The following is a 25,092-nucleotide window of genomic DNA, read 5'->3' on the forward strand; positions in this document are numbered from 1 at the left end:
ATGTTAATAATGGAATAATGATGAATTGTTATGAAAGACAAGCGAGTCATCGAGGACTTCATTCATTTTTATATCTTGTTTATGTTCCTACAGAACGACCCATTAGTAATGCCACTGGACTTCTTCATAAGGCAGCAGTATATCCTCGTGATTTATGAGAGCTAAAAGGCTTGTGGCGAGCAGCGTGGAAGGCTACCACCACCACTGTTTCACCCTTGTCAACTGAGCATTTAAACTCCATCTTCTCCTCATTTAGCAGCTAAGTTTCATCACAGTACTTACAATGTTTAGACATATTACTTATCTTACATCAGTTGATGTGTAAGACTCTCAGGAGAGGATAAACCACCTTTCTTTTAAAAATTGAAAACATATAGAGGAATTTTCAGTAGAAAGTGTACAAAGCAATAAATATGGTGAGAAACACAGTGAGGAGCATGGATTTTAGAAGTGGACCCTTTTGGCTAAAACACTGATTCTATCACCTAATTCAAGCATGATTTTGGAAAATTAATTAATGCTTCAGATCCCTAATTTCCTTAATTCTGAAACAGAAGAACTGTATTTCTATTACTAAGTTGTGGAAAAAAATTCAGTTGAGATAACTCATTTGTAGTATTTGTTAAATGAATACAAACTATCATGCAAAGTAAATAATCTTTGTCAACATGCCACACAATTTACTTATGTCCTAATTATTTTCCTTTTTTTATTATATTATTTCTCTACTGGCGATATACTAATTCTTACATCCACTCCTCTCTATTTAAGAAAAACATAAATAATTTGAACCTAAATGGAAGTACCACCATACTGGATGAAATTCAGTCTCTCCAGACCACCATCCTATTTTTCTGAACATAATCAAGAAATTTTTCCGAAAGAGGGCCTTTCTGTCTTTTGGAACATCACCTTCAAGAGAGAAGAAGCTATATCAAATGTGTGAACAAATGTCTCCTGCGATTCAATAAGGTCCCTGGGATAAGCTCTTTCCCTTCCTACAATGCCAAGTGTATAACAAGTCCTCAACAAATGTTTGCTGAGTTCATCACCTGCCTTCAACTTACCAGAGGTTTTCCCAGAATCTGCCTCCTCACTGAGATCATAGTTTAGCCAGCCATCCATTCCCCACTAACTACAAAGCACTGCATAGTGAATGATCTGACATGGTCCCTATCCCCAGGAGTTTAACTTCAGAAGAAAAACCATAATTTTTATTTTTAGAGGAGGTAACAAATACCAAAAAATTTTCTCTGTACAATAAAAACACCATTTTCTTACCTCTTCCAATTTTTAAGGACTATCCCCATCAAAAGTTTTGCATTATTCAAAAAACAAACTGAAATTCAACTTTGTGTGATTTTTTTGGTGTAAATTATTTGTAAATATTTCCTTTTTTCTTAAGTGATAGAAAATTAAAAAAAAAAAAATAAAGCTCATACAAAACCCCAATATATGAAACAAGGTAAGCGAATTGCTGCAATGGGATGGGGGTAGGGCAGAACTGGTCCCTTATGTTCTGTAGCAGTGTCTATAGTACCTCCCCCAGACCTTATAGAATAGAATTTTGAAAATTTAAATACATTTGAATTCAAAATCATGTTCTCCAATTTCTTACTTGGGTGAACTAGAAACAAATTTCTTTATGCATAATATTACTCATCAGTAAGCCTTGTTTGAAGATTATCAATTCATACAGCAAAGATTTACTGAACACCTGCCATATACTACATGGAGCTATCTTTAACAGTGCTAGGGTATACGCAAGAATGGAACAGACAAAACTCCCTGTCATCAGGGAGCTTATATTCTATTAGAGAGAAATATACAATGAAAAATATAAATACATATATAGATTCTCTATGATAAAGCAGAAAAGATGGTTAAGAGGGGGGATATAACTAATAAAATTTAGAAATCTGTAGTCAAGATGGATCTCACTGAGAGATCACCAAGACTGAAAGGACATAAGAGATCAAGCCACGTATGTGGCAAAGTGAGAGAAGATTGAATGCAGTGCTTAATTTATAATATATGTTTGATAAATGATGCTCATTATTAAAGTCAGTACAACAGAAACAAAGAAAACATAAAACTAGAGTTAAAAATCCCGTCTCTGCCACTTAACCATTTTTATGAGCCCTTGACCCATTTATATTTATTGCTTCTCTGAGACATAGTTTACTCAAACAGGAAGTGAGACAGATAACAACACCTGTTCTTTTTACAATGTCATTATGAGAATGCAGTGAGAAAATATATGTGGAAGCACAAAGAAAAATCAGTGAAGAAATGCAAATATTATAACTATCACATCTCCTCATGGACAATCTTTCCAAAATGTCAGAGTGCCACCTTGTCTTATTCATAAGGCATCATGTATTTGATAGGCAGCCCAGAAGGAAAGTTGCAAGGGTAAAAAATTAACCTCTTTTCTGCAGAGTCAAACCAAGAATAGTGAGTAAGAGGTAAAACAGACCTAGATTGATTTCCAATCAGGGAAACCTAAACACTAACCAGGTAAACTTGCTGGGGCTTGAGCTTGACAGAACAGCCATCTGTTTGCACCGGTCCTTGGTTGATTCATTATAAATTCCCCATCTGGGCAGCTTCAGTACCTCTTAACCTTTCTTTTGACTTCTACAGATTTGGTGCCTTTCATTCACTCATTCAACAAACATTTAGTGAATGCCTACAATAAACATGGAGCCAAATGTGGATCTGGGCAAGGACTCAGTCTGAATAAATCCTCTGGGGACAGATGGGGGAAAGGTTGGGAGCAAAGAAAGAATGGAATCTATCCACCCCACCTCCAGGATTCCTCTGGTCTGGACAAGTCTGAACCTTGAACATACTTCACTAGGAAATTGTAAACAAAATGAGAGCCCTCAGGCTACCACCATGCTAGATTACTCTTGGCAGAACAACCACAAAACAAATCCAGGTTCTGAAAATGCCAATATTGAGGGGCACAAATATCTCTAGTCATTTATCAACAAATATTTGTTAAATGTCTGCCTAGTGCCAGCCAGCCAAAAATCAAAAGACAAGACTGCCTAGAGCTCAGCAATTCTATCCCTTCCCTTCTTGTTCCTTTTCTTCCTGTGGTCCAGTATACAGTTCAACAGCATAGCCAAACTTTCCTACAGTGGAGACTTTCTGAGAGTAGAAATATAGAAATAATAGAAATGCAAAGCTAATGGAAATCCCATGTCTACTTATACATTTCTCAGTTAGCAGGGCCCCTATTTAAAAAGATCCTGGCCCTCTTCCAGGATCTTTTGGTGATCGCCTTTTGGAAATTCTCCTTTTTGTATTTATAGGTATTCCCTTCTGGGGTCTTACCCAAGAGAATTTACATAACAGAATAATAATAAGAAATCTTCTTTTTAACACATCATTATGTTGACACGCTAACCACTTTTTTCGTATTCTGGAAGCAGAACACAAAATATTCAATGCCTACTCTGTGCCAACCACATAATCTTTTAAACAGCCTTGCAAGATAGATTATTATCTCCATTTTATAGACAAAATTGGTGTAGGCACTGAAAGGTTAAATACTCCTCCATCAAAAACCAAACAGATTGTAAAAGACAAGAGTTCTGCCTGGACCTCATGTTTTCCATCTCAAAAGATAAGGGTCTTAACTTGTCTATCTCAAAGCCACTCCTACTGGAGCTGTCCAAAAAAGAATAGAGGGAGGTTTCCTAAGCTTTCTGGTCTTGTCTTCATAGTCCTTGAGTTTCTTCCAGCTCTAAAGTGTTGAAATATTGTATTAGTTGGGACTTGTGCTTTACAGTTTAGCACATATAGAGACATCTCTAAGGTTGACTTTCAATTCATAATCTCTTTTTTTTTTCTTATCATATTATTGTTGTGCTGGGGTACATTTACAAAAGTTCTTACAATATTTCATAGTTGAAGTCAACTCCTCCATCTGTCTCCTTTACCCTCCCCTCTCCCATTCCTGGAATAGTTTCAACAAGTCTTATTTTTCCATTTTCATACATGAGTACATATTTCTACCATATTCACCCTCCTACACCCTTTCCTTCTATCCTCCCCACTCCCACTGGTACCCACCCACCAGATAGGACCTGTTTTGCCTTCCTGTTCTCTGTTTTTTGTGGGAAAAAATAAAAGACATTTTTGTTTAAGATAGCTATACAGGGTGTTTCATTGTGAATTTTCCATGTTTATATGTATTATAACCGATTTGGTTTATCCCCTCTATTTTGCTCCTTTCTGCCTAAGTCCCCTTCTTATCAATTCATAATCTCTTTAAGGGATGAGCTAGCCAGCATTTGTAGACACAGGTATGTTGTTCTACCCTTCTTCTCTGTGAAAGGGATAGATTTCTGTGCAAAGTTTGCACCTAGATCTCTGCCCTTCTTTCCAGTGGACCTTATTTCATTGCTTTGGCTTTCTTTTCGTGACTGCACCCTGAGTTTATGCTTGAATAAAAGAATAATTTGGAGTATTAATATCATCCAAACACAATGTTCTTATAAAACTAATATTCTTCTTCTTTACTATGGCCCAGGGAATGATATTTTGTGAAATTCAATATCAAATCTTGTAAGATAAATTCTCATTATCAAATAATAACTTAGAAAAATAACATAGAAAAAAAATCTACCAGAATGTATGTTAAATAATAAAAAGTATTTGAAAAAAATCTCTAGGCTAGAAACATTCTTACTGGGCAAACTCCATCTAAGAATAACATGAGCTGAGATTTGACCTGTTTATTCTCTAAGATACAGATTAGCAATGTGAGTTCAGTCAAGTTAATTACCTGGTAAAACTTAGAAACAAAAACACTCTTCTAATGAAATATGACAAAATTCAAAAGGCACAACTAAAAAACTGACATATCAAGAAAATGCATAGCTGGGGCCATGGCTCAAGAGGTAGAGTGCTTGCCTAGCAAGTACAAGGCCCTGAGTTCAAAACCCCATTACCAAGAAAAAGTAGTCAGCAGAGAAAATGTCAAAATATTTGTAGATATATTTGCAGATGTTAGAACCAACAGACAGGAATCTAAGGCTATTTTAACTACACTCAAGGATGTAAAGGAAAATATGCTTGCAATGCATGAAAAGAGAGATCTCAGCAATCTATTAAAAAGTAACAAATGGAAATCATAGAGCTGAAAAATATATGAAATTTATAATAGCAGAATGGCTAATCTGAAGATTAAAAAGAATGAAGAAAAGGAAGAGGAAAATCTATTGCATCAGGCAGTTCTTGTAAATAACAAACATACATATAGCACACATATAATTTGCTAAGAGGCAGAAGCAGAGGAGATGATTAGAAAAGATATGTGAAGAAATAATGTCCTCAAACCCCCAAATTTGATGAAAGACATATTGACAGATTTAGAAAGCTCAAAAAGAACCATCCCCAAAATACACCAAGCAGAATAAATATTAAAGATTACTCTGTCTACACAGACATAGTCATAGTCAAATTACTAGAAAGCAAGACATAGAGGAAAATCTTGAGACCAGTCAGGGAAAGACAAATAAAACAAAACAAAAAACACTGTACACGGGATAACAACTTTTACTGATTCGTGATTAGAAGCTAAGGCGTCCACCAGGTAGTTAAATGCTTTAAAGCAAAAAAAAAAATGTCAAACCAGAATTCAGTATGAAGTAAAACAAAAACAAAAACATCTTTTAAGGGATAGATTAGAGACAGTTTTTGAATGCATAAAATAATGGAGAACCAAGAGAATTGGCCATCAGAATATCCTGGTGGCAGGAAGTCCTTCAGACTCATTATCATGTGGAATTTTTAGAAAGAGATGAAAAGCACTGTAAATGGTAAGTCTGGGGGGATGCACAATATTTTTTCATTTAATTTCTTTGAATATGGCAGTTGGAAGCAAAAGCTATCATACAGCCTTGTGCAGTTGCTGTATGTGTAGACCTACTAGATATGCTCAGCTGGCACACAGGACAGTGCTGAGGCAATGGACCTATAAGGTTGAAAGGGCTGTAGATTTCATGTGAAGTGCAACGCAACAGTAACTTTAAGTAGATTGCAATAAATCAAGAGTATTGATTGTAGTTTCTAGAGCACATACTTTAAAAACTATGCAAGAAATGCTGCTTGTAAGACATGCATTTTTAGCAATAGAGACATTAAAAGTAAATGCACGTAAAAAGGAATACCATGCAAACAGACTGTATATGAGGGCTGGAGCTGCTGTGTTAATATCAAGAAAAACAGACTGCAAACACAGAGCATAATTACTAACGATCACATTTCACCACAATTCACAACTCATCTGGAAGACATGGTAACGTTAGGTTTAATGTGGATGGGCCCTGTATTGAAGACTTAAAACATCAGGAAAAATGAACAAAACTAAATGTAAAAAATATAAAATTCCATCATTATAACAGAAAATCTTAGTGGCCTTTCAGCAAATGATAAAATTATATAAAAATTTAAAAATCACACCACTACCATAGAATACCATCAACCACCTTAACCTCATGTATATATAAAGATCACACAACAGCTATAGAACATACATTCTTTTCATATTCATTTGGTATATTCACCAAGACAGATCATATATTAGGCTATAAAACCCAAGTCTCAATAAATTAAAAGGAACTGAAATTATATACAGAGTTCTTTTCTCTAGCTACACTGATGTTCAATTCGAAAACAGTAACAAGCCAGGTACTAATGGCTCACGTCTGAATCCTAGCTCCTTGGGAGGCAAATGGGGAAGACAGCAGTTCAAAGCCAGCCTGGGCAAATAGCTTTCAACCCCATCTCCAAAATAACCAGAGCAAAATGGACTGGAGGTGTGGCTCAAGTGGCAGAGTCACCAAGGAAGGAGGGAAGGAGGGAGAGAGAGAGGGAAGGAGGAAGGAAGGAAGCAAGGAAGGAAGGAAAAATCAATAATGAAAAAAATTTTTTAAAGACTCCAAATCTTTTGGAAATTGACACATGTCAAAGTAATCTACGGGTCAATGAAGCAATCATAAAAGAAATGAGAAAATATTTAAAACTGAGTGAGGATGAAAATATGCAAATAAAACAGTGTTTAAAGAAACACTTACATAGCATTAAATACTTCTAGTTGAAAAAACAAAGAGGTAAAAGCCAGCAACCTAATGTTCCAACTAAAGAACCTAGAAAAAGAGCAAAGGTTAAAGGATGAAGAAAGAAATAATAAAGAACATATATCAGTGAAATAGAAAACATGTTTGTTTTTTGGAAAATGGGTTATCATTAAGTTCTCTGTCATTCTCTACACTTCTTATTCTCCATCTGGCTAAAAGTTTAACTATTTTCTTGGTCATTTCAAAGAATAGCCAGCATTTCATTTTATTGATTTTGCTCTCTTGTTCTCCTGCCCTATTGATATAAAAAATATGAATGTTATAAATACATTTATGCCAACAAATTGGGTAACTTAGATGAAAGGACAAATTTCTCTAGGGTTGCCAAAACTGACACAAGATCAAACAGTAAATTTTAAACAATCAAAAGCAAAACCACCACCATTACTACAACCAAAAACTCTACCTGTATCATCTAAAACCAGTTACAAAGAACATTTCACATCTGGATGGTGCTGCAGTGGATATTAGCAGATATCTAAGAAAGAAAGAACCCTTCAGAAAGTAAAGGGGGAAGGACTGCTTTCAAAACAGTTCCATAAAGTCAGTGCCCTATAATTGGAAGAGAATAAACAGTGCTATGGATAAAGAAATTGTAGAAGGGCAAAAGAAAATTGGGAACATGGGGAATGAAGTAGACTGAAGTATTAAATACAGTGACCACATCATTGAATGGTGACATCTGAGAAGACTTGCAGGGGGTGAGGGCGCATGGGGACCTATGTCAGAATAGCCAATGCAAAGGTTTCAAGGCAAGAATGTGCCCAAAAAAGGGAAGGAGGCAAGTGTGATCTCTGAAAGTAATCAAGAAAATGGAAGGGATCACTGGTTCAAGTTACTGTTAGTTCTGTAAAAGTGGAGGTCACTCGTGGCTCTCGTGTAGGCCTGACAGTGCTCTCGAAGGGCTGTGCTTCAAGGGGGAAGAAATAAATGGGACACTGGCTAGAGAAGTAAGTGGGGTCAAGGAAATGACTCTCTATAAGTTTAAGAGAGAACAGAATATTTACCTGCTGACCAATATAATCTAGAAGAGCTAAAAACTGAACTGCTAGAGGAATGCCCCTGACCAAATGTTGGGTTTGTTTCCTGTACAAGTGGTTCTCTTACCACATTTGCCCACTTCAAATGAATATTGAAGTGTTCCAAAATCATTGCTGCTGGTAATTCAACAGCTTCTGAATTGTTAATTATGAAAATATATTTGCCATTTGATTGAGTCAATTATAAACATAAATAATTACTAGACCACTTGAGAAAAAGTTAGAACTAACTCTTGAAATGAGTCCAAGGTGGCTTTGACTCCTTTAGTGAACCAATCTAGCTCCCCAAGATCCTGGCTCCTTTTATTTCTTCTTCACTACTTTGTCTTTTAGGAGTGTATGTTTTGCTACTTTCTGAACCACTTGCTCAAAAATTGATTTTTTGGGTACATATTCAATTTCATATAATTTCCTTATGTGTACACACAACTTAATTTCTTGAATCATTCAAAACTGGAGTCCATGGGAGTGCTGCACACAAGAATGTGAGCATTGGATTTTTTTTTTGAGACTATTACCAAAATTTTGGGCAGCAAAACTACACATAGTGAACTAATCAAAGATTTAAAATATACTGTTAGGCAATTTAGTCCAAGACCATGAGTGCTAATGTAAAAGAAATAATGGCAAGGAAAAAAAATATACCACAGAGAGTTTTGTGGTAAAAGTCAAGAATCACAAAATGTTTTTTATTAGCGCTAATTATTTTGCTCCCTTAACCAGATATTAACAATATATTAGCTTTCCTGCCAAGTTATGTAGTATGCTGAAGAAAGATCCAACTCTCAATTAGATTAGTAAATGGGGGTGACAAGAACCTATGGGGCTCTAGTTTTCATTAACTCAAAGGAGAAATTATGAACAAAAAAAGCACTGTCAGGATTTTAGAAAGTACAGAATATAGAAAAATGAACAAACAAACAAACAAACAAAAAACCAAAAACCCCTAACAAGTGTAAAAGGTAATTACCCTTCACCTAAAGATTGTAAGCACATAGGTCACAAAAAATAATCTGTTTTGCATAACTAAGCTGTTTTTTTTTTGACTTATCAAAACACATCCTGCTTGCAGTTATAATTGTATTTATAATTAAGAGGCATGAATGGAGGGAGAAAAAAACAAAAACAAAAAAACTGTGTGGGGGCACTGAGTTCCTCATAGAAGCAGGATGCCTTGGAGGAAAGCCAGCACCAAATTCCCCTTTCATTCTTAGAATATAGGCCCATGCCTTCCACTCTGGTGATATCACAGGACATCAGTGATAGGAGATAAAACTCATGGCATTGCCAGCAAGGGAAAGCAATCAATAGAAGCAGAAGTAGAAGTGATATCCTATCAGACATCAAAACTTGTCATAAAAGTGTAGTCAGGAAGATAGCTTGATATTGGCTCAATGATAGAACAACACACCAATGGAACCAAATCAAACTTGGAAATCCACCAATGAGAGAAAACATGCCACAACCAAATGAAGAAAGGACAGATAGTTCAATAGACAGTGAGAGAACATTTGAAATGCACATGGTTTGAGAAATTAACAAAACTGAATGCCTACCTCACATCCTACACCAAAATCAATTCCAGGTGGATATCTTAAATAAAGGAGGAAAAATTTTAGAAGACAGCATAGCAGAATTCCTTCATGTCTTTGAGAGTAGAATTGAATCATTTGCACAGAAACACAAAAAGCAGAAACCTAAAGGAAAACCTGATTTTTAAAACTGATTCAACTTTAAAGCTTTCAATTCCTTAAAAGATATAATGAAGTGAGAGGACAAGTAAAAAATAAGGAGAACATATTTTTGAAGCATACAATTTTTAAGGCACAGCCACTGGTGGCTACTTTACTTAAAGTCAAGTAAAATTTAAAATCTGATTACTCAGTAGCTCTAGACACCTTTCAGGTGATCAGTAGCCACATGTGGTTAGTGGCTGTTTTACTAGACAGCACTGATAAGGGACATCTTTATCATCACAGACCGCTCACTTTGGATACAGCTGATCTAGGACACAGACGGCATTTCTAAAATAAGCAACAAGAAAAAAATGTCAAAAGGGTATTAACAGACATGTGACATAAACAACAATAAAAGGGTGGTACCAGTGAAAGGGAGGAAGATTGGGGAGAGGGTATAGGAGAGTGAATATGGTGCCAAGATTTTGTACATATATATCTAAATGAAAAAATGAGACCTGCAGAAACTGTTCTGGGAATGTGGGGAGGGTGGACAAGGAAAAATGTGGAGGGGTGAATTCAACTGTGATACATTGTAAGAACTTTGTCACAATGTACCCCCAGTACAACAACAATAATAAAAATAAAAGAAAAAAAGAGATGAGACCCTGGGTTCAATCCCTAGTACCTCAAAATAAGAAAAATAAATCAATAAAAATTAAAAACCAAAATCCAAAACTAAAAACACCATAAAATATACAAAAAGTCATTTCAGCCTCATTAATAGTCAGAGCAAAACAAATTAAGCTCCTAAGATATCCTTTTAAACACCACAAATTGGCAAAAGACTAAAATCCAGAGAATACTAAATATCGAAGAGGACATACATCAGCAAATCTGTAACACTACCTTAGGAAAGTGACCTATGGCAACCACGTGGGAAGCAGTGTTTAGTTTGGCGTTGTGTAGTCATGTTGGGCACTGGAAACCCAGTGAAGGGATAACCCGCCTGAGCTGAACACCCTACACCCAGAAATTTAGGGCATTTAGAAACGTGTGCAGAGACACACGTACAATACATGCTCCTACCAGCATTTAATTGGCAGAAGGCCAGGGATAATGACGCTCCTTCAATTAAAGACTTAACCCATCTAAACTATATGAAGATGTGAACAAACATCAAAACACCAGAAACAATCCAAACAAAATCAACTGCAAAATGGATCCATAAATCACAAATGTAATACCATAGTATTAAAAATAAATAACTTTATTTATTGAGATGTCAACATAGATGCTTTGAGAAGGAGCTGCCACTGACTGTTACATGAATGGAAACAATATGCATGAGAGTCATATAAAGAATAAAAATATCCAAAAGTAAAGGTCAATTTGGGGATGGAGCTATACAAAACAAGTCAAAATATGGAAAAAGAAAGAGAATGGCTAAAATTAGAATTAGGGTACCTCTGGGAGAAAGAATCAATGCCCTCTTTGGCAGGGCCTTCTTTTAAGTCTAGTAATGTTTTATTTCTTTACCTGGTAGTTCATTGCAACATTCATTTAAATATGTTTCTTTATACCTACATGTTTTATACATGTCTTTATGTGTTTCATAAGTTTTAAAAAGCCAGCTTAATTACATACTAGTGTTTTGAAGTTCAAAGGAGATAAGAGTGTGAGTAAAGGTGATGGAGGCACATTTTACAGACTAGGGAACATACAAGGTAAACATTCCCCGCAGATTTCATCCTGGGAACTGTCCAGGATGACAGGATCCAGAGTTTCTGGGCAGGTTTTTTGCTTTGTTGATGATAGTTTGTTTTGTTTTGTTTTTGGAACTATTGGTGTTTGAACTCAGGGCTTTGCGCTTGTTAGGCGGGTACTCTACCACTTGAGCCACAACTCCAGGCCTTCTTTGCTCTGGTTATTTTGAAGACAGGGTCTTACTTTTTGCAAGACCTGGCCTGGACCATGATCTTATTTTATGTTTCCTGCCCTTGCTGGGAATACAGCATGTGCTACCAGACCAACGTTTTTTCCACTGACATAGGATCTCACAACTTTTTTTGCCTGGGCTTCTGGGTGGTTTTTAATCAAGTTAAGAAAGTACTGGGAATCTCTGTTTTCTCACTATAAAATGGGGGTCTCTATAGAAGTATCATCATAAAGAAGTGACAGCAAACTTTTCAGTAAATATTTAAAGGTAAACTTTTATTAATACAGTTATACAAACCACTGTGCTGAAGGGACCTAGAAATCATGTCATAGGAGGAGAAAGTTTTAAGGACTTCAGTATATTAAAATTAAGGCTAAATGATATCATTATCTCCATATATTAGGAAGGAGACATAAGATCCATTTGTTCTGCATGTTTCTAGGAGGCAGATTAGAGAGATGGTGAGAAGTTAAAGACAAGTACATTTGGGTTCAGCATAAGAAAGAATTTCTTGACAATTAATGAGAAGATACAGAACAGTGGTAATTCTCCTTCATTTGAATTTATGGAAAGACAGAATTTTCCCAAGACTTCTGTTTTGAATGAAAAGATACATTATTAAAATGAGCTGTCAAATTAAAAATACAGACAACATACATTTATGTCAAACTGATTTTGACATAAGTAGCTTTCCTATTGAATAGTCATAGGCCACAGGTAACTCATTTGATCTCTGGTGGCCTCAGTCTCCTCACCCGTAGGAGGATAACCTCCTTTCCTTTCAGGCTATTTGGCAAACATCAGTATGATAATACAGTGAAATGGCCCTGCACCATTGTCCTCTAAGTGCTCAATCAGCTGCTATAATTTCTAAGAAATTATTATTAAAAGTTTCCAAACTTGGTCAGAGCTACTAAGTAAAGCAATGCTATCAGCCCATGAGCATAAAAGACTTGCGTGTTTGAAAGCAGTCAAAGTAAGAACTTGTATCCGTTACTTCAAGAAAAGGAGCAAAACTGATATATCCAGATCACTTTCTTCAAATTGTTATCCAATAGCCCTTGGTCTCCAGAAAAGTTTCCTCCAACGTGCTTTGTATAGAAATTGTCACCCACAATTTTTTTTTTTTTAAAGATTTAATGATCCTAATGTACTTTCTAGTTTTCTGGAATAAAACTAAGGCAGGAATTGTGAAGATAAGACTTGGTGCAACAGTCCACATCTACAAATTCTGGTTATAAGTCTTAAAATCTAAAGCTAAGAAAAGCATATATGGGTATCTCTACTTTAAAGTTATCCTGCCAAAACTGGTTTTAAAAATGTCAATGTCTATAAACAGGAAATACTGAATTTCAAGATTAAATCACAGTAATTTATTATAAATACATAGCTATCCTATAAATAACTTCACTGTAATGACATTTGCAAAGCTTTTTCTTCTTAGAGAACACGTTTGAAGTTTAGATTAGGTCAAGCTATTCTCCATGAATAAAATAATAGAAAAAACTTAAAGAGTTTGAGTTATTCCGCATTTTACTATCCTTATCTTTTAATTCTGTGGAAGCACTCTGCTACACTCTGGTTTATAGCTTGGTTCTGTTTTTTTTTAAACTTAAGTTTCAAACCAAGCTTCAAATTACCAGTTGACGGTCACATGCTGTAATGAAGTTGGTAGGTTAGTTGAAATTAAAACCCACTCCTTTTTACTACTCTTCTTCTCAAGCACAGATTAATTATTTATGACCAAGCTCACCAGCACTATGTTTTAATTTAGGGGCAGCCCATTTGAAGCTAGCTATAAATAAATACAATCTGGCCTCAAAACTTCTTGACTGCACAGAACACTGAAAGAAGCAAAGGGAGAATAAGAGAAAAGAGAAAAGAAAAAGACCAGAAGAAGGCAACATCCAACAAGCTACTTCTTGCAGAACCTTTCACATAGGTGACTTCACTTTATTCTCAGATAATTTGACATCATTTAATTCTCACGACACCATAGGGCACATGTTATGATCCCTTTATTTAAGCTTGTATAACCACAGCTCAAGGTCACAGAGTAAAGAGGAAAACCAGAATGTGACATGGGGCTCGTCTGATTCCAAAGGCTGAGTACTTCCTCTCTACAGTAGATGAAATTGTTTCAATAATTTCAGATTTGAATAGATTAGAGATGTTCAAAACAAAAAAGAAAGCAAATATTTGCAGGATGCAGCATGAGTGAAAGAAAAGTCTCCACATAACCATTATTTTAACTGCTTCTATGGACCCGAGGGAGGACCACTGTGCACAACATGTATCAGAAAGTACATCGAAAGAGCACAAGGAAGCCTCCAGGAGACACTTCTGGGGAAGCAAGAAGAAGCCGCATCCAGCAACAAGACTAGGAACGTCAGGTGCTCAGTCGCTTCTTACCTGCTGTACTTCACTTTCTCCATTTGAGATTTTCTCAGTGTAAACAAACGAGTTGAATATTCGCTGCAAGAAGAAGAAAATGAACAAACATTAGATTTTCTAAATAAGAGTCATTTTCTGAATGTGTGTGTGAGTAATTTGTTGCATATAACACAAACAGAATCTAGTACAAAAAATTTAATTAAAACACAGTAATTTTACAGAGAGAAACCCAAATATCAGCCAAAGTCAATCATGCTTATATAAGCATTACCCAAGCACTTCTGTAGTGAAATAAGCCAGATGTTACACTATATTTTTCATTTTCAAAAATACATTTAATTACAGATTTCCGGAGCCCATGCCATTTTATCCGACTGCTATAATCTGACCAAGTTGTGTTTCTCATTTGAATCCTGCACTCCCTGAATGCTGTAATTGTTTACAGACATGAAAATCTAATGCATGCCTTAAAAGCTCCTTAAAAAGAATTCTTTCCATATTCTCTCTTGTCCCTGTCCAGCCAGTACCCACCCAATATAATCTATCACCTTCGTTACTCAAGCACCCCCCTGGGAGAGTAACATAATGGACGTGCCAAATATGTGTGGCCTTAAGACAAGATCCAGTTCTTACATGCCAGGAAACGAGAGGGCCTTGCCAAGACGTTAGGCCAAGCTATGGCACACAAACACACACATTCTTCCACGGATCCCTGCCTAGCTTACACCCACTACTCCATATGCTGCCCACAGTTAAAGCGTCTCTGCAGACTTAGTACTCAAACAAATCATATCCGTAACTGAGCAATCATAAGAGATGAACATGTAACAAACTAAAAAAAATGAGGATCCAAGTTACGTATCTGTTAAGAGGCACAAAAAAAGAGCAGCAGACTTGTCGGTTATCTTAAAGCTTTAAAGATATCACTGAACTCTCCAGATGAGTAAGAAGTCAGATCTGAAGACAGCAGCCAAAATTTCCTTTTTCTTTTCTACCCTGCTGCCAAGGGTTTGTCAACATCTGGGAAAGCTTCCCAGGCAGCCTAACACACCTGCACGGCTGTGGTGAGAAAGACAAGTGCCAAGTTCATAAAGCACTGTACAATCTAAATAGAATGCAAATGAAGGAAGATCAAGGTGCTGAGGCTTGGTGGGGGTGGGGTGGGGCACGGGGTGGAGCAAAGCAAACAAACTTGGGAAGGACTTTGGATGGAATTTCAGCTTGGAAAATTGTCATCATCGTTATCTCCCAATCATTCTACAATGTGCCACTCGTTCAGTCAGCAGATGTTGATTTTCCTAAAAATGAATACGCTGATAGGAAAATTTTCATTACAGATTTCTAGCAATGCTCACAATGATAATAACATGGCTAAAATTAAATGGTTGCTATGAGGCGAACGTCTAAGTATGCATGTTACATCTTCATGCTTATTTAAGTCTTAGAGAACACCTTTGTGATAGACACTGTGATTGTCTCCATTATATAGATGAAGAAATCGAAGTCAATGCATGTATGGTGTCTCATGTGCACATCTTACTTAATCTTCATTTTAAAATTGCTGTAGCTCTAAAGATGAAAGCTAAGACCCTGGGAGGTTTAAAAACTTGCTCAAAATCACTTGGCTAGGGTGGAATTTGAACCCAATTAGTGCTACTCCAGAGCTGGTGCTCCCAGCTCTGTCCTCTAAGAATTTGCTAGCTTCCTGTTGGGAGCTAGCACCTAATCATCATAATGCAGATCAGCAATTCCTAGGTGTTTTCCAAAATTCAAAAGGCTCTAAAAATCCACAAAGCTTTACATAACACATTTGTTTGGCAAAATATGACATCTGGCACTAAATACTAACTAGAACTGATATGGATTTATAGCCATTATGAAGCCACAAAACCATCCATTTTCTTGCACATATCAATGAACGCATTTGAATACAGGGCTCTTTCTGCTCCAGATCTCTTTGGGGGTGTCTTATAATAAAGGGCCATCGGGATTCCAAATCATGAAACAGGAACCTATACACCTTCATTCCTACAACTAGTTCACTAGAGGCTGAGCCAATGTCATTGCCACCCAAATCCTCCAGAATATATTCTGTATTTTCATCTAATTTGATTTTTTAAAATTGTTCTCACCGAGAGTACATTTTAATTAAAAAAATTAACATAATTCATGTAGTGATTCCAGATCTTGATCAATGTTGACTTCTTACTCAATTCATTCCAGGGATATCCCAACAGATACAGTATCTGTCCCAACTTAAAAGGTGGTCCCCCAGGAAGTGACAGAAAGGAGGTCTGGACTACTCCAGTAAAGCCAATCAGATCTACTGTGCTCAAGACTACACCTACCAATAGTCAAATGAGATATTTCCTTCTTGTGTTAAAAGAAAGGTGAATTACTCCAACAGAAATAAAGAACAGATACCAGGAATGGTTCACAAAGCTGTTTCAATCCCTATTTTATTTCTTAACAGTAATTATGGCTAATATTTTATGTACACCATTTTATGACATATAGACATTTTTATATTCTCTCTATACCTAATAAATGTGGATGGGTAAAAGAAAAAAAATTAAAGCAATAAATAAGTTAGTTCTAGAGGCAAGCAGAGGCGATTCTGTAGACTACTTGTTGTATATGTGCCATCCTCTAGCCACACCCGAAGTAAAACACAATCTTGTAGGGTCAAGTTTGGGGCTATCACCAAAGCAAACAGTTTTTTGCTTCTCTCCTTGCTCAGGTGATAGTTATGAGGGTTAAGAACTTCAGTGAGAGGCCAGCAGAACTTAGATAGTTACTCACTACCAGCCATATTTAGTGCAAGGTTAAAAGGCTGGCCTTGTGTGTGTGTGCACAAAAATCTCTCTTGAGCTATGTCTAGAGCGTATTTCTCTCATGTGCTAGCTCTATGGACAGTAACTGTCTTTCCTAAAATGCAAGGCTGGCTAAGCTCAACTCTGAAAAGCACAGAACTTTTAAAGTTTACAGTTTCATATGGGTCACTGCATTTGATCTCCACAACACTGTGTGTGGTAGGCAAGGTAGGGATCAGAAACCATTCTTTACAGACGCAAAAAGCTACAGCTCAACTAGAAAATATATCCCAGGTCAAAACTTGGGAGTGCTGAGGCCCGAAGTGAGACCTTGGTTAAAAGTAGGCATTGCTTTTAACTGAACTATTTAAATTGATTCACATTGCCAAGAAAAAGATTGGGTAGCCTAGGGATCCTAATATCTCTCTATGTTGGAGGAAAATAAGATTTAGCTTTTTTTTTTTTTCTATTTTATTACCAAGGAATAATGTCAGGAGCAATTAAAGAGTCCCAGACAAATATCTTATACAATTACTATGTAATATTGTAGGGAAAAAAAAGGAACGTGGGGTGGTTTTTTTCTCGGGGAGGGGGAGGATGTGAAAATCAGGAGTTCAAAATAATAGAACCCTACTTGACATTTTAATGACCTTGAGGAAAATATTTTCTTGGCTATTAGAGGACTTGAAAATGGAAACCAAAAGGGAAGGTTTCCTAAAACTATGAAATGGATGTGCAATCCCAACAGGTCAGTCTCCATCCTCTTGGATGGTTTACTGCCAGTAACAAGCTCAGGATTGAGGAGGCAGGTGGTCATTCTGCATCCTATTCCACATTGTCATTTCCCCTTATCTGAACTTCCCAGAGAACCAAAGGAATTCCAGAAATCTCAACTCTCAATTTGAATACAAGCGAAGAGAGTCAAAATTCTCCTGTTTGCAAATCCCTAGAAGTGAAGCAAAAAGTACTACTCAGCATCAACCTCTCTCCTCTTTCCTGCTCTGAAAGATTCCCATCAAATACACAAAGTACCAACACTTTATTGTGGATATTTAAAGTTATTTTTAAATAAAGATATTTCACTGAATCCTTGTTATTACTTAAATTTTTTTCCATAATTAAGAGAAAACAATAAAATCTTTTATTCTTATAGTCATGGGAACTGAGTATTCTGATACAAAGACAAATTGACCTTTCTCTCATTAATACATACAGTTTGGAATATTATAGGCACATCTTACAACACAACAAATCCAGTCCTTGGTATGTACCTAGTGGACAATTGATTATATACTCATCATCAGACAAATGTAGAAGTGTTCATATTTGGAAAATACCCAAATGCCAATCAGCAACGGGAAAACAAATTGTGATGTGTTCAGTATATTCACATAATGGAATGTTCAGTCATGAGAAAGAACGAATAACTGTAACATCCATCCACATGATGCTCTCACAAACATAATATTGAGTGAAAGAAGCCAGGCACTAGAATACAAATTCCATTAATATCAAGTTTAAAACCAGGCAAAATGAATCTTCCCTGTTCCCTGTATTTTGTGAATTCATTGAGCTGTGTTCTTAACATACTTATCTCTTGTAAGTATGCTATACATCAATAAATTTTCTTTTAACTTATATCCTAGGCAGTCTCTTTATACTTTATTCAAATATTTTCATATATTTTAAGAAGTATGCATTTTAGAAAACAAATGGCAAGAATCTATAAACTGAGAAACTGTAAATACTCAAAGAAAGATAAAATTCCCAACCCCTAATCCAACGAAACTGGGGCTGTACTACAATAGAGTCACCTAGTGATTTACAGACAAGGTCTCTTGAGCCTTCCCTGAGGCTACATATTAATTGCTCCCTCACACAGTATTTAATTTTACCATCCAACAATACTGTACAAACCTGAGTTTTCAGCAAAATAAAAGTATTTTTTCTGACTTTCACTCATCCTAGACGTTCTAAATGTATGTAACAACACAATGTGATGAAATCTGTACTTTGTACACTCAATTCTTTTATTTCTTAGGCACTGTCTCTCACCTCCCCAAAAGAAGAATGTTCAAGTCAAATGAAGTCACATAACAACGACTGAATATATAGTTCCCATATAGTTTCCCCTGCCTGTGCTCCAAAGGGGAAGAAGGGAGGCAGGGAAGGCAAATTATCCTGCTGTGTATGTGCTTGTGTGCATGTGTGTGCGTGTGTGCATGTGTGTGCATGTGTGCTTGTGTGCGCGTGTGTGTGTAGTATAGTCTATTTTCCCCACCTCTGTCCTTCCCTGTCCCCACTCCCCACTGGATTGATCCACCCTCCTAACCCTCGATCTCCTCCCAAATCTGTCTGTTTAATTGAGCCTGCCTAACAGATGGCAAGAGAATTTCACTTTGCTGGAACAGAAACAATTACATGAGTATTTAATAAGATGGTCAGTCCAGACAGTTGGCCTCACCTTCACTCCACCAACAGCTCTGCCAAATTTTAACAAGGACATTTAAATGAATGCTACAGCAGAATAACACAGCGAAGAAATCGATACCTGAAAACAAGCCTAATGAGAGTCAGTTGGTCTTCCTCCCTGATCTGTGCTAAGAAAATGCAAACTAACTTTTTATTCAAAAACTTATTCGCTTGCTGTTTATGGGTCTCTGGAGCAAGTCCATACGGTTGACAGTTCCCTAATAGCTTCATTTAACTCTGGATCGGTTCCTATGGTTCTAGACATTATGGACAAAGGGGAAGAAAATACAGATTGCCATTGTTATCTCAACAAGTTGACCAACATTAACCACTAAAAAAGGAAAGTACTGTTGTTTAAACAAACTCCTAAAATCACTGGAAAGGGAATTGATGGCAACTTAATTGAAGTGTTTCAGGAAAGATGGCAGACATGACCGTATTTTCTCCATGCATAGCCCATGAATAATCTTCTACTAGGTTTTAAGGGATCCTTCTGCCCTAGATTAGACACTGCCTGATTTCTACCAGACACTAACCTCACATTGCTAAACATATGGAAGGTCCAGGAGAAATGACTGTTTGAGGAGGCTAATCGTTCTTCTTTCTCAGGTCAGGGATATAATGCTATAAATCTTAGTTACTTTTTCTAATTTCTTGAACTTGTTCATTCTGGATACAGATGGCTCAAAGAATAGTTTGCTAAGTGTACTAGAAGGATTAACACTAAAAGGAAAAATTAAAATATTCAACAGAGGACCAATTTAAATTCCTCTAAATCCAATCAAAAGCATAGTGTACAGATATTAAAAGCATGTTCATAACCATTTTTGTTGTTCATATTTTTAAGACACATTTAAGTATACAAATATTATTCTAATTGTGTGTGTGTGCACATGTTATCATGTACATGACAAGGGCCCAGAATGCATTCAGGTGTTTTAGAACATGTTATCTCACAATATTCACAACAACCCTTCATAGTAATTACTGAGGTTCTAAGAGATTGACTTGCTCAAAGTTGGCCATATTTGTAAGAGTGTGGCTAAGTCTGGAAGCAAAGTCATCCTCACTCCAATGCAAATATCAGCTTAACAGAAGACTTACATGAAATTGAGAAATTGACTAAAATAATAATAGAGCTTGCCTGTGACTAATGAACCTAAACAGTATTTTATTTCCTCCCTCTTCCTCTTCCTAGTCTCAAAATCGAGCACACATTTCCTTTGCAACAGATAAAGACAAACATTTTTTAAAGTCTTGTCAAACTCAAAGCAGGACAGGCATTAAGAGACATAGCTAGACTCTACAAAGAGCCATTTGCACTGGATCACCACCTCAAGAGCTGGTAGAGGGAAAAAGCAATGCAGAGGCTGTGTTTGAGCCTTGCCATAAAAATAGATCTTGAATACCACAGTGCATGGCAAGAAACCGGGCTATTCCAGTTTTTATAACAAAGGGAAATGCTTAGTTATTGAAATCTGTGGCAAAGGAAGAGGCTTACATTAAAGTAAAAATAATGAGTAACACAATAGATGACCTCGCACAAATCAAATTCGACCTCAGGTACACATGTACCAGCTCCATATACTTCCTTATTTTATTTTAAGGTTGCTAGAAATACTGATATAGCTAATACTGATATAGTGTTTACTATCTGCCAGGAACTAGGTATCTTACATACATTAACTTGTCTATCTTGTAAACATGAAGATAAATCTAGATAAAGTCCACTGAAAATGTTAAGAAGTGTTGCATATACCATTACAGCAGCTATCCTGTTGTCATTCTGGTCTACTGTAATTAATCTGTTAAGGATGTTCTCTTAATAACAACTGAAGATATGGGGAGAGCAAGGCAAGTCCCACACCTCAGCTGGATGGTAGTGATAGGGGTTTTTCCCTTCTGAAAACTTCTGTAGCAAAGACTGTCTATGCTACAATTTATAGAAAATTTGAAAATACATGAAGAAGGTTTTTAAAAAAAATCTTGTTTGCTCAGGAAAAACCAATATTGGTTACATTCTACTTTATTTCCTCCCAGTCTTTTGGGTTTCTAGGTCCTAACCCCGTGGAAATTCTTTGGAAACTAGTCCATGCCATGACTCCTCACCACGCTGCTTTGTACCTAGTAAGCACAAATGAGCATGTGTGCCTCCATTAATCTAGGCATTAAGTCACAGATAACTATAATATTTTGGTTGGTACTCAACCAGTTAGTGAGACGAGGCAGATATCTTTTTCCCTTATGATATAAAATGTTCCCTGGGCTGTCAAAAGTCTATTAACTCTCAACAGATTATTAACAAAGTCCTTTCCCCGTTTTTTTCCTTTCCAGTGCCTTTACATTCACACACACACACACACACACACACACACACACACACACACACTCTCAGCAACTTGGATACTTCAAATTATTAATTCCTTAATCTGATAGCCTTTAAATTTAACAACCTTCAAAACAGCATGAGCTCTGAAAAGTAAGAAAGCATGTGGGACAGTCACAAGTTGGTGACAAGTGTCACCTTCACAAAGGGCTGCCTGTTTGCAGCAACTCTATACTTCAAAAGAAATTACAAGGAAAAAGGAACAGCCTGCACTCGGATTTAGCAGGGAAAATCTAAAGCAATCATCTCAGCAAGCAAAGATTCTGGTCTTGATCACTTGATTTCCTGTTGCAGCATTCACAATCATAAGATCGACGGAGTAAACACAACCCAGAGAACAAAGGCAAGCGAAACAAGCCGGAAACACTTCTTTAAATGTAATAAAGGTTCTGAAGGGTTATTGGATTTTCTGTTGTTGTTGTTTTGGCTTTCAAAGGGAGTACAAGGAAAAAAGGCAAGTAAATCAGTTCCACATGTTGGAAAGACACAGCCTGTAGCCAATGGAACTCGACTATAAGTAATATTCATGACAACGCAGATAGCAACCTCTCAAAAATGGAAAGTCAAGTTGCACAAACACTGGCAGATGGAGCAAACTCCTACTCCCCTATTTTCACTCCCGACTCCATAGTCCTCCACCCCACCCCCCAGATTTCCATTACAGAATATTTCTTTCACCTTGACAGAAAAAAAATTAAGGTATTTAATAGCTACACACTTATTCTTGGGATGGTACTTTGTTTATATAATCCCTCAATATTCAGTGTTCTGTGTGCAAAAACCCACACAGACACATATGACGCTGGGAATCTATCCACTAAGGACAAAGTTCAGTAGAAACACTGAAATGCTTAACCTTCCAGACTTAAGTGATGTTTAATTAATATCTCAGTTAATCAAGTCCTTTCTGAAGGAGTCAGAAACCATGTAAAATATGGTCCCTTGCCCTTAAGAAGCTTGCATGCTTATTGGGAGAAGAAATTAATTAAAAAAAAAAAAAGGAGGAGGAGGAGACAGAAGAAGAACACAACAACAATAACCAACAGCGGACAATACAATCCAGACTCCCACAGAACTCACCAAGTTTGGCACAGGCCCAGGGTGCTGTCAGAGTTTGGCAGAGGGGGAAACTCTGAAGGGTGGGGGACACGGGCTTGACTTTGAGGTAGGATTTAAAGAGGAAAAGAGAAAATTGCTTAGGCGAGAACATTTCCAAGCATTTACTGAGAGGGTCTGGCACACAGAATGCATTCCTGAAGAAAATCTTTATTAAACTTCTACTTTGTGCCAGGTACTGTTCTGGACCCTAGGGACACAAGAGTGAGCCTAACAGACAAATCCCTGTCTGGGTGGACTCTACATTCCAGGCACTTGGCCTCAAGAAAGCCCTCTATTGGCCTGTATGCTTGGAAATGTGTTGTTTAAAGATAAGGACACTTTTCCTTGCCTGAAGAAACTCATATTCTACAGAGACCCTGAAGTCATATGTGGTGACAGAAAGTCAAGTTTCACATTAGGGGCTTTTGGAAATGGTACTGAGCTAAATGGAAGAGAATGAATGGGGCCGGACTGGGAAGGGTTTTCAAGCATAAGGTCAAGTTTATGCAAATGAATAGGCACTTAGTAGATAACTTTTGGATGGGTAAATGAAAAAAATGTATCTTTGCCAAGAAATAAAGAGCTGTTAAAAGGACTTTAACTAGCGCTGAAATAATGAAATAGATACTTTAAGAATGTTCCTATTCCACTTGTCCAGAGAGCAACAGATTTACTTTCCTCAACTGTTCCTAAGCCTTCTCAGGAGAAAAAGAAAAATCTAGTCCACTTACAAACCCGTAGGTCTATCCCTTTCCCAAGGGTCTGTCATCTGCTAGTGTGAGCTGTACGGCCCTTGCAGTTTCCCGTGTGTCTCATCTCCATAAATGACAACGTCCTCAGGGACCATTCCAATCAATTTTGCAATCCCCAAAGTGCTTACACGGGGTAGTACTGTGGAATAAGACTGAGAAATACTTGTTTAAATTTAAAAAAATAACTTAACGAAAAACAACTGCTGGAGTTTAAACTGAAATTGCAATGTTCCATTCTGACATGAGTATTAGCTTTTGACACTTCAAAACATGCTACTGTGAGGTATTTGGGGTGTTTTTCAAATGAATTGTACAGTTATGCCATTTTTATAAAGGAGAGTCTAAACAGAAGCTTCTCTAAACAGAAGCGTTTTCCAGCAAATCATTAATGACAGAAACTATTATGCAAAGTATCACAAACTCTAAATAACAAATATGGTCAAGTCCTAGCTCTGTACTAAGCAGCCCCATGGCCTGGGAAAGTCATTTAGCCTCCTTCGCTTCTAAATTGGGATACTGAGTTAAATTCTATGAAACACTGTGAGGCTAAAATTCCTACTCTATAGCTGTAATAGAATTTTACAGAAGTGCCAATTGCCAGATTTGTGAAAAGCTAATTGTAAGACTCTTTCTTACATATGGATGTTTTGAGAAAATTACATTTGCTGATGAAATTTGACTCGATTTTTCCTAATGCAGTGCTAGGGTTGTGCATAGTAGGCAAACAGTCTACCACCGAGCTACATCCCCAGGCCTTTGGTTTTTGAGACAGGTTCTCACTATGTAGGTCAGGATGGCCTCCAACTTATAATGCTCCTGCCTATACCTCCTGAGTGCTGGAAGCCCAGCATAAATTGTTTTAAAAACATTGTAAGTACATTTCTGAACTTTGCTGCAGGAGGTGTGGCCAAGTATGGTTGTGGCAAATATTTTAAGATGAAAAATCTTGAAAATGATGTGTTTCAACGTGGAAATCTAAGACATGAATCAAAGCAGTTAACCTTTACAGAATGGATGTGATGCTAGTATGATTATATAAATGTTTCCCCAGTCCTCCTGACTACATCATTTTTCAGGCTCTCACAGCCAGCGTGTCTGTCACGCACGTGAATACCATGGTAACAGCCCTTGCCATGATTCTCACCAATAATTATTATCTAGCACCTTGGCTGAATGATGGCTCTCTGGGCTCACAGTCACAACATAACATTAATGAATAAGTACAGTCTGGGTAGAATTCCTCTTCAAGTTGTTAGGGTGAAAAAAAAAAAAAGAGAAAAAGGTAAAAATCCCTATGCTGCCAATCACCAGTGGGGTGGCCTTGGAGAGATTAGATTCCTAGTGACAGTAAGAGCTAGCTCATAG

The 25,092-nt window shown here is 36.9% G+C and overlaps 1 protein-coding gene across 1 annotated transcript in view; it reads right to left on the bottom strand.

The window, feature by feature from the left end:
* Nucleotides 1-25,092, bottom strand: part of Cachd1 (cache domain containing 1) — a 200,526-nt gene that overhangs the window by 105,146 nt on the left and 70,288 nt on the right. The window contains exon 2 of the mRNA XM_020184245.2: nt 14,225-14,287. Within this exon, the coding sequence (XP_020039834.1) occupies nt 14,225-14,287 (63 nt within the window). The remainder of the gene's footprint in view (nt 1-14,224; nt 14,288-25,092) is intronic.

This window comes from Castor canadensis, chromosome 7, assembly GCF_047511655.1.
Source record: "Castor canadensis chromosome 7, mCasCan1.hap1v2, whole genome shotgun sequence".
In the NCBI taxonomy this organism is placed as follows: Eukaryota; Metazoa; Chordata; class Mammalia; order Rodentia; family Castoridae; genus Castor; species Castor canadensis.